We start from the raw sequence: 16,502 nt of genomic DNA on the forward strand, positions 1-16,502 counted from the left end.
ATGTACATCTGATGCACTTTCTCCCTCAAGGATTGGAGGAATGGTCAGATTAGAACCCAGGGCAGTGTACAAAGGAGTGATCCCACCTTAACTGCCTGCTGTGCCCGCCTTTCCTCACTCTGGAGGACCACTCTCCCTGCTGCAGTTGCTAGCCCAGTCTGACTGGGCTGCCTCTTAAAGGGCACTCAGGGCACACAACCTCTCCAGTGAACCTGGGGCCTATGCCCAAAGGGGGTGCATGGACCACAAAAAAAAAAAAAAAAGCACAAATCTGACCTGTGATTTAGCACAGACCACACATTGAAAACAGGTTAGGATGCCAAATTCCTATTTCCCTGGAGGCAGAAGTGAAAAACAAAGGTGTGTTCTAGAAGACAGAAATCAGACTTCAACCCATGTGGCCTCTCCTGGTCCCCATCTAGCTCCAGGTAGGCAGCAACGGGATGCAGCCCTCAAGCTCAGGCTGGGTAACATCTCAAGTCCATTTCCATCTCTCTACGGCCATGTCCACCTTCACACCTTCCTCCGTTTCTCTTCCTCCAAACAAATGAAAAACACTTAGGAGGTGTTTTAAGTCACTCCAGGGTCTTTGCGCAAAATCAAAGGTCTGGTACGAACAAGCCAACGAGAAACCTCAGCAAACCAACTCAAGTTGGGAACACAGAGCCTGAGCAGAGGACAGGGGCTCCAGGCACCTCACACTCAAGGGCTCCAGGAAGAACTTGGCTACAGAGGATCCTGGAGCTCAGTGGGCTCTCATTCCCCAGTGAGGATGGGGCAAGGCGGACGTACCTGGCATCATGAGATGCCACAAGCCGACATTATAAAACTAAAGTGCTGCCACTTCTGATGCCTGGACTCTGCTGTCCCTGCAGGGATTCTCCCTGGGCAGGAGCTGCCCACGGGGCTGAGCAGGCCTCCTGTCTCACACATGCTAAGTGGTCATTGCTTCCCTTTGCTCAGGAGAACATTTCAACCATATGGTTCTGCATGGTACCCGGTTGGCACAACAGCCACCAGCCCCAATCTTCAATACCATCTCACCTCCTACTCTCACCGTGAGCCAATGAAAGTCACTATTAGTCAGCCCAGAGTGAATAAGTGCCAGCCCCACAGACACATTCATTCTATGCCCACGACTCTCACTTCTGCACCAGGGACTGAGTTACAGGGCCCTGTCCCATCAGAAACAACTGCATGTATGCTGCTAGGCCGACTCTCCACAGTCTGTTACACCAGCCGAGATATGAGGAGAGCCGGGCAGACCAGAAGTGTGGGTCAACCCGAGCCCTTCTCCAACGGGCGCAGGAGAAATGCCTAGGCCTGAAATCACAGGGCCTCACAAACGAAATTCCCTAGGCAGAAGCCCTGGCCCTCCCAGGGAGCATCCAAGCTGAGAAAAGACTGTGTGTGGAGTTCATCCACATCGTTCCTTAGTCACTCATCATCCTGAGGCAAAACCAGAGTCACCAGCTCCCAGAGTTTCAGAGGCACCTAGCCGAATGTAAGCCAGTACGAGAGCTCAGCTTCTCAGCGGCTCTGAGGCAGAGGCCATTGCAGCAGAGAATAGGGGGAGGGTGGGGGAGACAGAGGACCAGAGAATTGGCAACTGTTAGCAGCCATGTGCTGTGGGAACAGTTCGTTCATGGAGGCCTCAAGGCAGGTCCACTGCTCCTGGGCACCTTAAAGAGGTTCAGGTAACGTTGGCTTGGGATGTCAGACCCTGTCTCTATGGCTGAGGACTCGAGTTTGCTCAGCCACAACCTCTTGGGAGTGGACAGTCAGTCCTGGCTTCATGTCTGGCCGAGGGCCATCCCGGAGAGGGCCCTTCCCAGGTGAAGGAAGCCCCCTGCACTGGGGAGGAGACGTGTAAGGCAACTGTTGGCAAGAGGAAAGGCCCAGGCCACCATTTATGCCCGCAGGCTGCCCACGAGAGACCCACCTGCCTTGCCAGCCATCCCTACTCTGAACCCACCTTGGTCCATTCAGCTCTCAATGAAAACTCCGCGGAGTAAAGTCTGTGTCTGTGAGGAGATGAGGTCCCAGGGCAGGAGCCGGGCAAGTGGGAGACCTTGTGCTTCACAACGGCGGCCCATGTGGCTCCAGCTAGGCTTTGACTAGGAGCGGGAGGAGCAGATGGAGGGAGACACCAGCTCAGAGCCGGCAAGTGGGATGAGGCTGGGGATTCCCAGGCCTCCGAAGGGGGCTTTGGGTTTTCCTTCCCTAGTTCCTGCTAACTCTCCCTGCTCAGAGGGCGAGGAGTTGAGATGGGGACCAGAGTGAGGTGAGGGATGGAAGTCACCAGGCAGGGTATCTCAACTGGTTGTAGAAGGCAGCATAAGAGACCTGGCAGTGGGACAGTTGGAAAGACCCAGCTTCTCGTTTGTTTAGTTTTGTTTCTTGTTTTAACATGCTACATCACTCTTGAAAACAAAAACATTTCAAAAATAATATATAATATATATATATATATATAATATATTTATATCATGAAAAGCTATTGGCTAGCAGCAATGATTCTAAAGTTATCTTAGCACCAAGACCACGGAGGCAGAGGGAGGATCTGAGGGAGGACGGACAGACTGCAGAACCAGGAAAGGGTAGCAACATGTTCAGTGTTAATGACATTTCCATGAGGCCTCAGAGACGAGACGAACCCAGACGGAAGGAAGCCACCACAGAGTTGTAGGCCCAGCTAGGCAGGTCGAGGGCATGGGGGCCTTGCCTGTGGTTAGATCTCTAATACCCCCACTGAAGGAGAGGTACAGTTCTCTGCAGAACTGACCATGGGCAGGTACTTCAGATCTCCCTCCCTTCCCCGTAGACAACCCGGATCCACATTCTGGGATCTGCATAGACTGCACAAATTGGATGTGGAAACAGGGAGGAAGTTTACGACAGCTCACGCACGTTTCTGAAAACTCTTTTCGAGGTATACTGGTAGATAAGTGAACATTGGTCAGACTCCTCTAGCTTAAACCACTGTCCGCCCCCAGGGTCGGGGGAGGCAAGCGGCCATTTCTAAAGCTTATACTGTAGCTGCAGAGTGTGTGTGTGTGTGTGTGTGTGTGTGTGTGTGTGTGTGTGTGTGTGTGTGTAGGTGTGCATACATGTTTGTACCTTGAGAATCCTGTCTCGCTTCCTGTTTTCTCCTTTTCTTTAGGACACTTCAACTCTATTCAAAATAGGAAACTGTTCATAGGCAGAGAAACTCTGTCCGGCATCTTGCGACCTTTCTGCCGGGCTGCAGAGCATACCATCAGCCTGTTGCAAAAGGAACAGCCTCTCTATGGACTCTCATCTGACTTCCGTACAGCCCAGGACTTGACTTGCATTGACGGATTCTGCCCTTGAACGACAAAACAGCTGCTCCTTGATTACTAAAAGAAACCCAAACCCCACCACCACATTTCATAATTATAAAGACAAAATACAAGTGATTTGTGGAAGTTAAATATACACTTTTCACCTTACTTGTTTTTAGCCAAAACTGCAGTCCTGTTGGGGTTTAGATTTCTCGGCTCACTGTTTCCCCAACAGCCCTACATCTGAATGGAAATACAATGTTTTATTCTCTGCTGGGGCACAAAGCTTACTTCTCCCCCTGCTCACCAGATTTCAAGCTCAATGTGGAAAAGGAAAGTTGCCTTCAGTGTAACCGCTGATATCTTTAGCCTCCAGAGGCCGAAGAAGGGAACTGACAACCTAGGGAGGGGAGGGCGGCCTGGAGGAGTGTGGTGGGTTCACAGTTGAGGGGGACTGATACATTGGTTGTTGGGACAGGTGATATGTTCATTCGGAAAAATGAACAAAGAAAGACCTCCCAAGCTGAAGTCAAGCGACGAGAGAAAGGCCAGAGAGTCCGATCCAGAAATCCGATTCACCCCATGGAAACCTGGACGCAATGTAACTGGACCGGAACAGAACGTCAGTGAGGAGACCACAAGCCCCCCGCCCCACCACCCCCTAGTCATAAAACCATACCAAAAAGGAGAAGGCGAGAACGTCACCCCAAACCCCAGCCCCTCAACCGATACATGATAACAGAAACGGAACAAAGCCACCTAAAAGTGACAAAGAGAATTGCCATTTAGCTTATGCCGCTTTGACCGTTGGGTGGGAACACGTGTGGCCCCCCGAACGCGCTCCTGTGAGCGAAGATGAGTTGCCATGTAGGCTGCAGCTGCCGAGTGTGGAGACAAGAGTCCGTTGCCGACATCGCTCCTTTCTGAAAGCTGTCAGTAGCTTCCGGTGGACACATCACCTTGGTTTTTAAAAAATTTTCAGTGTGGGTTTATATATATATATATATAATATAATATAATATAATATATATTTATATAATATATCAAAGCTTAAGAGTATAGATTAAAAAAATATTCACCGGCTTTGTGACCTCTGCAGTGCAGGCCCCCTACATGTCTGGGTAGAACTCAGAGCCGTGGTCCACAGCCTGCAGCATGGGCTTCTGCTCCAGAGCAGACATCCTACTGAGGACCTCGGCTGACAGCGTGTAGCTGTTGCCAGACTTCTCCTCAAACCAGCTGTCCAGAGCTCGCTTGGCATCGAAGTTGGCGATGGGTGGTCCGTTCACAGCAATTGTCAACAGGTCACTGAGCTGCTCTAGGGTCAGGCGGGAGCGGTGGTTTTTGCGGACCCGCTGGAGGGCACTACGGCCTTTCTCGCAGCAGGCCGTGGAGGTGGGGAGGACTTTGAGGACCTGAATGATCTTGTTCAAGAGCGGAAACCTCTGCTTGTACTTGCAGATGTGACTGATGAGGTCTTTAAAGCCATTTCTGGTATAGTAATCAGCCTTGAGGTCTCTCCACTCCATCAGCAGGCTCCCCCGGGGGTCCACCCCTTCCCGGCACACATCCCGGGAGAAGGTAGGAATGGCTTCCAAGTGGTCGAAGATCTGAACCATGTCTTCCTTGCCGAAGCTCAGGAGCTCTTCGCTGTTCCTGGGCCAGACGGCTAGGTCGAACACTTGGCAGGCCTTCACGAAGACCCGGCTTCGGGAATCGAACCTCTGCGCCAGAATGACCTGAGTCTTCTGGCAGATCTTCTCCCTGATGGACTGGAACTTAGCCTCGGCCACCCTGAGGTTCTTTACGGCGATCCCGTTGAAGCTCTCTCGGAAATTCTCCTCAAATTCCTGCAGGTACTCCCCTGGGGAGTCCGCAAGCCTGCTGATCTCCTGGATGGCCTCCTCGATCTTGTCGTCCACCTGGGACACCAGGAGATACTCTCCCTGGAAGATGTAGGCCAGGCGTGAGAGCACCGCGATCACATCCAGCAGGAAGTAAATGAGCTTGATGGACTGATAGTCCATGAGGAACTGCAGCAGGGCCAGGGCGATGGCTGACGCGTCTGCCCGCTGTGTCTGGCTGCTGACGTCCTTGAGGTGGGCCACCACTTCCAGGTAGTCCTTGATGAGGGCATTCAGGACATTCTGCTCCCCAATGATCCACCTCACGGCACGGATGTCCCCCAGAAACTCGGTCTCTTCGCACAGGGTGGAGGCCGTGGAGCGCAGCTCACCCATGAGTCGTGGTGAGTAGCGGTAGAAACTGAGTAGCTGCTTCAGGTTGTTCTCCAGCTCCTCCAGGCAGGGCAGCTCCTTGCCACTGATGGCATCCAGGATCTCAAGGTGGGGCCGGTGCACCATGAAGGGCAGGCACAGCAGCCAGGGCAGTGTCTTGCGGATGGTCATGAACATGCTGGCACGCAAGCTGGCGGTGATGTTGGCCCCATCCACTCCCAGGCCGACGGTTGGCTTCTCGTCCTGTAAGCGGATGCCCAGAGCAGCAAAGGCTCGCTCAAGCGCCTGGAGATAGCTTTCTGTGCTGGAGAAGCCCAGCTCCTGCAGAGATAGGAATTCCGTGGCTGGGGGCCCGTCACTGCTGGTGTACTGCACATAGACGGCCACTGTGTCCGCGAGAAGGTCATCGCTCTGCCCGTCCAGGATGATGCTGAGGCAGGGTGACTGACGGATGCGCTCTACCAGGTCCTCCCTCAGTGCCCGGGCGATGTGATGGATGAGGATCTGGCAGTCCCCCTCGTTCATGTACTGGTCTACCACCTTGAGCTCACACTTTCTCAGCAGCTCTGCTAGCGGTCGGAAGTCCAGGTAGGGCCTGCCCTCCAGGGCCAGGTGGTAGGCGGTGTTGAAGAGCAGGGTCATGTTGCGGCACATCTCCTCAGTCTTCTCCGGGTGCATGCGCAGCTTGTACAGCTGCAGACACTTCTTATGCAGGTTGCTCTGGCTGTGCAGCTTGATGGTGTGGATCTTAAACTGCTTGGAGCCGATGATGAAGGCGGAAGTGCGCGAGGACTGCACCGTGTACTGGCGGCACACGTGGCACCACATCTCGTTGAGGGTCGGGGAGTAGCGAAGGAACCAGAATTTCTTCAGCCACTCCTGCTTGAAGCGCCGGATGCGGCGTCCGGTGGCGGAGGACATCTTGGAGGGTTCATCCGCGGCTGTCATCACATCGTTGGAGACGGACTCATCTGCAGAATCCACTTCCTGGTCATCATCCTCCATGACGGCAGGGCCAGAGACCATGCTCTCCGAGGCTGGAAGATAAGAGGGGAAGGAAACAGTCACATGCGCTGTTGACAACACAGACTTAACAAGGTACTGCTGGAGAACAGGCCCCCATGGGGATGGAGCTCCAGCCTGAAGTAGATAAAAGGGTATTCCTGCTCTCCACACTCATGGTTCCTCCCCATGGATTGTCCATGGTGGCCTTTGGACACTACCCAGGCTCCAGGCTGCCTGCACCCAAGCTCAGTCTTGACTTGTGGGTGCTTCTGGGGTGGAATGTTCTAGAAGGAGCAGAATGTTTCATGTCACACACTCAGGTTATACTGGAGGACCTGGCACTGGAATGCCCACCACTGATATGGTCAGGGTAAGGCTGAAGGCAGCCTGGATACTGAGGCAAATGTATTTTTATGTCTACCCCATCCCATTCTGAGGGTAGCTGAGAAGGAAAGCTGAGGGAAACAACCCAGCTTAGCTGCAGATCTACACAGAATCAATGCCCAGTTCTGCCTTGGTGTGACAACTTGAAGAGACCCAGGAAGCCAGCGAAACAGGACAAAGTTGCACAGCTGTTGGCCTCAGGTCCTCTGGTTCCTCGTCCTTCTAGAACTCCAGGTTGGGTACCAAGTACCACGTAGTCTGGGCAGAGTCCGGAAGAAGTGGACTAGTCCGTGCTCCTGGCCTGAGTTCGGGGAGCTGTGAGAGCTCCCAGCAGACACCCCCAGACACAGTTCAGGACTTGGGGAGAGAGAAGTCGGGCCAGGGGGAGAAAACAGTGGGACCCCACCCCCAGAGAAAACAGCAGGTCAAGAACACAGCACACAGCCCTCCTGCAATGGGACGTCCTTTATTGACAAGGAGGATACAGGTTGGCACATGCAATGCCCCCCCTCGAGCTTCAAGCCAGCCTGCCTCTGGCCCCTGAGGGAGTGGGTTCCCACCCCTGGAGATGGCTGCCTCTGCGTTGCACTCACTGGGTCTCCTGGCAGGTGGCTGAGACAGAGAGCTCTGGGCCACCCTCCACATAGCGCGCCATGCGCTCTTCCCTCTAACAGCAACCTCATCCTCAGCAACTTACCTACAGGATCTGAGAACTCAGGGAGCTCCAGTACCTGCGGTGGCAGAATGGGGGGCTCAGGCAGCTTCCCGGACTTAAGCATATCTAGCTCTGCCTGCAATTCCTGCACTTTCTTCTTCAGGCGAATGCAGTTAGGGCAAAAGGAGGTGGTGGGCAGCTCATGGGGGTCGGATGCCAGAGAGGCCTCAGCAGGGCTGTCAGCCTTGAATGACGTAGGCTCCTCCTCTTCATCCTCCAATGGGCCTAGTCCTCTGGCCGCCCTTTGGGGGACCTTCCAGTCCCCTTCCCCCTGGGTCCGACGGATATTCTGTATGCCTTGTGTCATGGCAGCTGCACTCCGACCGTAGTCATCGTCCTGGTACTTGGGGACTTTCCGGATGACCAGAGAGGTGCTCAGGGCCAGCTGGCGGGCTTCCATGTTAGCGGACTCCAGTGAGGCTTCTAGTACATCCTTGAAGATGAGGTCTATTTTCTTCTTCTTGGCCTGAGGGTGCATGTCCCCCTCCTCAAAGCTGCGCTTGTAGGGACTTCGGCCCTGTCTCAACACAGGACCCCTTAGGTCTTCTGGATTATCCAGGGCTTGCTCAGCCTTCTCCCTCTGCAACCTCTTCTCTCCTAGGAAGGAAAACCAGGGTGTGAGGATGTGGGGAAAAGCCCCAAATGGAGAAACCAACCGGAAACAGAACGGGCCTTCTGCTAGGGAGTCGCCTTACACATCCTCCTGGTTCTGACCACCTGGGTTGGCTGAGACCCAAATGGCAAGAAGGGCAGATCATGGGAGCTAGAGTCCCAGGACAAGGCCTTCACAAAGAGGCGATTTTCAAGAACCCTCCTGTGGATAAATGCTGCCCCTTGAGTTGGGATGGGTCTGAAGGGGAGAATAAAAAGAAGTTACCGTCCTATGGGGACGGACGGACGGGGTTGCCATACTATGATCCTAGGAGACAGCATCCCTCCCCATCTGACTAAAACAACAAACTTCAGAGCTGAGTAAGTGTCCGTCCACCAGGGGACAGAGTGCCCCCTAGAAGCTGCAGGATGGGTGTTGTGCCTCAGTAAAAGGCCCGGGGACAGCACAGGCCCCGCCTTACTCCATGCTCATGGTTCTGGAGAACTGGGAGAAACAGCCACCCCACAGCCGCTGTCTTTCTATCCTCCTGAAGACCGGAAGTACACCAAGAAAGATGGTTCAAAGGTCTGTGGTTCTCAGTCATGGCTAAGGTTGGAAATGCAAGAGAGATTCCTAAAAATGTCGTATGTCAGCCTCCCTCAAGATAAGGAGAAGGCGGCCACAAGACCCAAAGCGTTCTCAAATACAGATGTCTCTTCTTCTATCATTTGTAATTACCTTGCAAGGTTGGTGAGCTCACCAATAATAAGCTATTTTAGGTTCTTTAACACGGCCAGCAGACTAGCACAGGCCACTACAGAGTGCTGGTATACCCAGGGGGAAGCATGCTGAGAAAGCACTTTCAGCTTTCAGAAAGTTTTGGCAGTAGCCTGTGGGGCTGGGCAGTCTCAAAGGCTTTCTGAATCAGGGTCAGGGTCAGGGTCAGGGTCCTGACTCTGTAACGTTGAGCAGAGGCTTGCTCTGAATGTACAGTGTCCAGGCTTCTGGTGGAAGGATTTATTTCATAGCCCCTGGGTGAAGGTCAGGAGGCTCTGTGTTTGGTTTTCCTCAGCCGCTTTCCTCGAGTCTTCAGGCTCCCACAGATAACAGCACAGCAAGGCTAAGCCACTCAGGTCTCTATTCTGTCCTCACAGGAGCTGCTTAAGTAACAACCTCATCCCAGGCTCCCGGCACTCAGTCAGCTTCCAGAAGCCTCAGTTTCCACACCAGCAGAACCACAGAAAGCTTAGTAATGATGAGATGAAAAACCATTTAAAAATGCAATGTGTGGGCTGGAGAGACGGCTCAGAGGTTGGAGGCACTGGCGGCTCTTCCAAAGGACAAGAGTTCAATTCCCAGCACCCACATGGCAGTCCACAACACTCTGAGACTCTAATTCCAGGGTACCCAGAAGACGCCCTCTTCTGGCCTCAGAGGGCACCAGGCACACATGTGACACACAGACAGGCATGGAGACAAAACACCCATACACATAAAATACATACATAAAATGAAATTTTAAAGTGTTAATGTAATGTGTCTGTGTCACAGAGCAGGTGACATAGTCACCAGGCCAAACCTCTGAAACTCAAGGGTGCCCTTTCAGCTTTCATAGACTCAACAGACATCAGAGAGCTGAGGATGCAGGGAGGTCAGGGTGACAATCAGACTACCATTGTCTCTGTGTTCAAAGATAAAGCAGTCCATGTTTCCTAGGACAAGCAGGAAACCCTTCTAGACTCATGGCTTCCATGTAAAACCTCTGATCCAGAGATGACCTTTAATAAAGGTCACTATGAATTCTATTCCAAATCTTCCATGACATTCAGGGATAAAACCAGAGCCAACAACAACAACAACAACAACAACAACAACAACAACAAAATCCCCACATAGATCACCTAAACGTGTAGACGCCTATCCTTCAAAGATAACCACAAATGAATAATTTACATTCTCTCCAGAAGCTCTAGGCTCCTACTAACACTTCCATAACAACAGACGATCTGGTTAAGCAGCCTCCAGTTATGAAGATGCCCTTCTCTCTAAAAGCCAGGTACGGTGGAGCCTCAGTGATCCCAGTGCTTGGGGGTGGAGGCAGGAACCTCTGGAGTTCAAATCCAGCCTTAGCTGCAAATCAAATTCAAGGCCGGCCTGGGATACACAAAGAGGATGGGGACTGGGGAGATCTTTCAGCTGGTAAAGTGTTTGTTTTTTCAAGTATGAGGACCTGAGTTCAATCCCCAGAATTCACGTTAAAAAAAAATAGCCAGGTACCCAATGGTCATCACAGAGGCTTCACCCAGCAACTGATGGGCACAGATGCAAAGAAACACAGCCAAACATTAGGTGAAGCTCAGGGAATCCTGGGGAGGAGGGGGAGGGAGGATTGTAGGAACCAGAGGGGTCAAGGACACCATAAGAAAACCCATAGAATCAACTAGCCTGGCCTCACAGGGCCTCACAGAGACTGAACTGACAAGCAGGGAGCCTGCATGGGACTGGCCTAGGCCCTCTGTACATGGTTCTGTAGCTTGGTGTGTTCTTGTGGGACTCCTAAGTGAGGGAGCAGGGGCTGTCTCTGACTCTGTTACCTACTTTTGGAACCCTTTCCTCCTACCAGGTTGCCTTGTCCAGTTAATAGCAGAGGAGGTGCCTAGTCTCACTGCAACTTGATACACCATGGCTGGTTGATATCCACAGGAGGCCTGCCCTTTTCTGAAGAGAAAGGAGGAGGAGGAGTAGATGTGGGGGAGGGAAGGTGGGGAGAGGGATTGGGAGGGGAGAAGGGAGGGGAAACTGCTGTTGGGATGTGAAAACAAAAGAAGAAATAAAGAAGAAAGAGAAAAAAGCCAGGTGTGGTGGCAGGCACTTACAATTCCAGTGCTGGGCAGGCAGAGACAAATGGCTCCCTAGGGCTCACTAGCCAGCCAGCCTAGCCAATTTGGGAGGGTCCAGGTCAGTAAGAGTTGTCTCAAATGATTGCCCAGGAATGACACTTGAGGTTGACATCTGGTCTGCAAACACACACACACACACACACACACACACACACACACACACACACACACACACCCCTCTGTCATATCTTTAGTGAGTGGGCAAAGGGGACTTTCCAGAGCGGGGCTGACAGGCCATTGAAGACACCCTTAAAGGACCCAGACTCTGTACCTAAAGTCTAGCCTCCATCAATCAGCCACCACGCCCCCGGTCACTCTCAAGGACCACTTTCCTCACAGCTCTGCTCGCCCCGTGGTTGTTAGTGTCCTCCTGCACCAGTTCAGCCATGACAGATAGCTTCGTCCTGTGTCTCCAAGGTTTGCTCTCTCTCAAGTCCGGGTGCCAGGCCTCCACTCCCCCAAACTCACACCTTTCTCTAAACTGTCCCTAGGTGTCAGGATTTTCTGAGGATGACGCAGGTGCTTTGGAGAAGGCACCAGAAGAAATGTTCCAGAAGAATCCAAGTTTTGCAATCGGTGCTGCAGCTGAGACTTCTCTCTGTTTTCTTTTGTCTTTGGGGAGTGTGATTCTTCTGGAAAGCCCTTGGCCGTTTTCATTCACTCCTGCTTTCATCCAGCAACCAAGGTTCGCTGAACACTTCTGGAGTTGCAGGAAGAGGTCAAGATGAGCCACCTCTCATCACAGAAACATGCCTTCCTAATGAAACCAGCACGGCCCAAGCTCAGCTCCAAAGGGGACAGGAGAGGAGTTTAGCCACAGGTCTCTTGCCTCTCCTGCAATTGCCAGATGCTTTTGACTAAGTCAGATGGCTTCTGGGCACCCAAAGGCCTGTATGGTTTTATCTTCTAAGTCAGCTTCGTTTCAATGAGGCACCTGCTTCTGTCTCCTCCAATCATCTTCCAAACAAGGCTGGCTCCAGCCAAGAGGTTAGTTAAAAAATATGGTAGAGTATGGCTTGGGCCTGACTTTGGCTCTGTAGACCCAATGGACTCTAGGCATGTGGATGCACAGCTTCTGTGCAAAGAAGGTCCTCCAGCCTTCCTCTGGTAGAAATCATTCCTTCATGCTCTATATCATTTGGATTGACAGAAACAAGTCCAGCAATACCATCCTGAGGCTGGCTTTGTCTGGTGGCCACTGTTGGTTAGAACTTAGACCTTCACTTTAGATGTCTCAAGTTGGAAACCTAGCTCTGGCCTCATTAGTCATGTGACCCTAGGTAAGCCACTGCATTTCTGTAACGCTCAGTGTGGTCATCTGTATGATGATGGGGCTGATGCCACAGCAATCACCAGCCTAGAATTTTACAACCAAGCACTTAATAACGGTCAAGGTAGAGATTGCATTAATGGTAGTAAGTACATTGCTCCACGGATTCTCAGAGCATCTTGGTGGGTTAGTTCCCATTACCTTGATCACGTGGCAATGTGTAGGAAACCCAACTAGCACACAGGAAGTATCTATTGAGGTATTGAGTGGAAAGTGTCTTTTCACCAATTGGAGTTCGGGGAACAGGACCAGTGTTCGTTCAATAATTTATTTGGCTGGGATTTGTTGATCTCCTCAGGATTGCCTCCTAGGGAAGATGATTCCCTGGGGTAGCTGCCGACTTACTGTGCTGAGGTCTAGTCTGCCTGCTGGATATCGCAATCCTCAGTGGTTTGCTTGGAAGACTCCCTGAGGGGCTTTCTGGGCTTTGGTGGCTCAGAGTGGGTGCAACCTCCCTGGTGGGCATGGCCTCAGCCCTGTGGGCATGGCCTGGGGCCTGTGGGCTTGACCTTAGCTTTGTGGGTGTGTCCTTTCACAACAAGTACCAACCTAGCCCTGTGGACTTAGCCTTGTGTGTGTGGTCCTGAGGGACCGCTCCTTCCCTTGCCCATACTCACCCCGGGTCAGGTTGCGGTGGATGGTTTCCTGGGACATACTATGCAGGCGCTTCATGTAGTCCTCGCTGTACCAGACCCGCAGCCACTCTCCAGGCCGGATGTCTCTGCATGCCCGAAAGTAGATGTGCTCGCTGTGCTGGAATGCCAGGAGGTTCTGCTCCCTCTCCTCCCGGGAAATGACCACGTACCTGGGGGGGAGGGGACAGGTGAGAACCATAGGCCACACCTGGTTGAGTGCCTCCAGTACAGGGCACAAGTGGTTAAGGTACGTGGGCATGTAGGCAAAGCTGCTGTCCCACCTAGAGACAGCTAACTAGAGCTGGTTCTCCTGCTTACATCCGTATTCTGCATTATGTCTAGCCAGTTCTCGGACCTTAACAATCTGTGTGTCTGAGACTGGATGGTACCTTTCCTGCCAGCCCATGGGTCACCGCCAACACCAGACTCCACAGCAGGCGGCCACTCCCTTCTCCCTTCATCGACTTTTACAAAAATGTATTTTGTTTCAATGTTTTGTATGTAGGGGTGTTTTGTCTTCATGTATGTCTGTGTACCATATGTGTATATTGCTCCCATAGGCCAGAAGAGGGCATTAGATCCCCCAGAAATGGGTTACAGAGGCTTGTGAGCCACCATGTGGGTGCTGGGAATCAAGCCTGGGTTCTATGAAAGAGCAGCCAAAGCTCTTAAGCACTGAGCTATCGCTCCAGCTCCATTTTCATTGACTTTTAAACCTCAGGCCTCTGATGGCAGCTGGGGCAGGGGGAGGCTTTGGGCTGTTTTTGTATTCCACTAGGCTTATCAGAAATAACCCATGCTCTAGGAGTGACTAATTACAGCCCAATCAGGGTTAAAGAGCAGTGTCTTTACAGTTGGTCCAATGAGTCCAACAGAAGATTGGCAACATCTGCTTAATCTAAATAGTTTAAGCTAAGGATAGAAAGACTCAGAGAGGCTGAGCAACTTGCCCAAAGACCCAGCTAATTAATGGATGATGCAGCTATACAGCCTATACTTGCCCCCACTACAACTTGTGGCTTCCATGTGGGCACGGAGAGCACCAACTCAGCAATGCCCAAGACACCACTGAAGTTCCGTCCAATTCAGGACCCACACCCCTCACCCAGCTTCCATCAAATGACATTTCCAACATCCAGGCATCCCCTTACCCATCTCCAAAACAGTACTGCTGTGATGGAAAGTGAGATAGGTCAGAGCCAAAGCTGTTTACAATGTCTTTCAACAATGCTTCTAGTCAGCAAGAACAGCTTGAAGTAAACACACCTATGTCTTAACCATGACCCTCATTCTGGGTGGATCACCTCGGGAATCGTATGTACCTCCCACGTTGGCTCGATAAAGTTTGTGCTACTTATCGAAGTGCTCACGCGGATATCAGCTCCTTTGCAAGGTGACAATGGGAGCCAGCAGCTCCAAGAAGACCCCCACATCCCTAGGGCAGTGCCTGCAGTCCTCATATCCACCCTGCTCTTATCTGGAAAGGTCCTTCTAGAGTCATCTCGACCTAGCCTTGGAGGAGGCTGGCACCTTACCAGCACATCCTCTGAAGCCCAGGAAACTGTCCATTCTGGTGACAGAACCTACTATCGTAGGCTGGAGGGGCGAAGACCAATGAGAGAGCAAACACTGAGCTCCTGGACAATGTCAACGGTGCTTACAGCCCTGGGTCAGACATCTTGTCCAGGACCTTAGCCTCAGTATACCCGTGTTCACACCAGTATCTTATATGAGCACCAGAGAGCTCCCCTGAGCTGTGAAAATCTCGTAGGGGATCTCTAAGTAGGTATAACATGCTAGCCAAGGCAAAAGACAGGCCTCCAAGACTGCAGGAATCACGCTCAGCCACCTCAACTCCACTCCTGAAATTTCTTTTGCATGAGCAAAATATCTCCAAGTTTCCAATCTAGCAAGAGTGATATTGGTGTCCAAAAACAACCAGCTTAACGGTCAGCAGGGCACAGTACGGAGATGGCTCCTAGCTTTTCTGTTCCAGATACATCAGGGAGGCAGAAATCCCATTGGTGTGTTCTCTCCAGAACCACTGGGTTCACACAACACATTAAGAGTACCAGCTTCCTTTCCCCTTTTGGTTTCTGGACAGCCATCAGATATTAAGTGCTAGAGAAAAAAAAAAGGTAAACAAGGAACAAGTTCCTATCAAGGTTTGTTGAATCAAAACAGCAATGTCTGGAATGGGTCTAAACATTTCAAACTATCTGCATCCATTTCCCTTGGCACCCCTTCCCCCCGCAGTGTGGGTTCTACCCAACAAGAGCCAGCATTTAGAAAGAGCACCCTCAGTCTTGGTACAGATCACAAAGTATTTTCAACATCAGATCAAAATGTGTTGAGCATCTTGCATTGGGTTGTTTCAAAACTTGGCTTTTGAAATGAGATACATATGGCAACCGTGGGTGAATCACAGCCACCTAGTCCCCTGACAAGACATATTTGTGCGACAGAACTTTCAGGAGAAAGCTAACTGCATGCAGCTAAGATCCAGCACCCATCACCCCTAATTAGATCCCTACACTTTAAAGTGGTAACGCTCAATGGCTTGGCCCATGCTCAGAATCCTGTTGTCCTCATTTTTATGAAGCTATTGTCCTGGTCATATGGCTGAGGACCCCAAGATTTCTAGGAACCATCTCCTCCTTGTGGCCAAGCTCAGTTGGCTGCAAGAGGGTCTGAGTTCCCAGTCCCCCTTCGTTGAGACTTTGTTGGGAGAACAGAATGGGAAAGGCCTGGCCCAGGCTGTCCTGTAGAGACAGAGTTCACTGCTGTCTGTTCAGACTTAGGCACCCTAGAAGTAATTGAAAGGTGACAGGCAGTGGTGGTGAGGGCAGGGGTTCTGGACTGAATCTTTCCAGAAGATAACACATTGTTTTCAGTCCTGTCTCCTCACTGGCCTTGGGTACTCGACAGATAAGCACAGGAGACAATTCTCAGGCCTCACCCACTGGGTCTTATCAAGTAAACCATATTTTCTAGCTGGTCAGGAAATGACTATGGGTTCCGACTCAAGAACTAAAATGGCCTGTGGGGGCGTCCACTTTGTTTAATAGGACCGACACAGGCCAGGCTAGGCTAAGACAGCTTTCCAGCAGAAAGGAAGTTGCCCAGAAAGACGGAAATGGGAAGACTGGCTGAGAAGAGCCTGCCTGGGCTGTGATGTCACTGGATTAGGTCTCTGGTACCCACCATCTAGGTGGTCACCCAGCCTCTGTAAAGCACTGTCCCTATATCCTATGGGCTTCCTTCAAGGCTTCCCTTGGGAAAGCTGGCACAGGTTTCCCATGTATTTCCTCTTCCAATTGAATATGCTAGCCTCCTGGTCCCCACTGCCACCAAGACACCAGAGCAGAAATCATTTCCATCTCAAATTGACCATTGTCC

General features: G+C 51.7%; 1 protein-coding gene across 1 annotated transcript in view; it reads right to left on the bottom strand.

Moving 5' to 3' along the window:
- Nucleotides 1-261: 261 nt before the first annotated feature.
- The window catches only part of Prdm11 (PR/SET domain 11), a 47,566-nt gene continuing 31,325 nt past the window's right edge, over nucleotides 262-16,502 (bottom strand). The window contains exons 5-7 of the mRNA XM_059260979.1: nucleotides 13,086-13,273; nucleotides 7,629-8,243; nucleotides 262-6,579 (exon numbers count right to left, since the gene is read on the bottom strand). Of these exons, the coding sequence (XP_059116962.1) occupies nucleotides 4,415-6,579; nucleotides 7,629-8,243; nucleotides 13,086-13,273 (2,968 nt within the window). The 3' untranslated portion in view covers nucleotides 262-4,414. The remainder of the gene's footprint in view (nucleotides 6,580-7,628; nucleotides 8,244-13,085; nucleotides 13,274-16,502) is intronic.

Source organism: Peromyscus eremicus, chromosome 4 (assembly GCF_949786415.1).
Source record: "Peromyscus eremicus chromosome 4, PerEre_H2_v1, whole genome shotgun sequence".
Lineage (NCBI taxonomy): Eukaryota > Metazoa > Chordata > Mammalia > Rodentia > Cricetidae > Peromyscus > Peromyscus eremicus.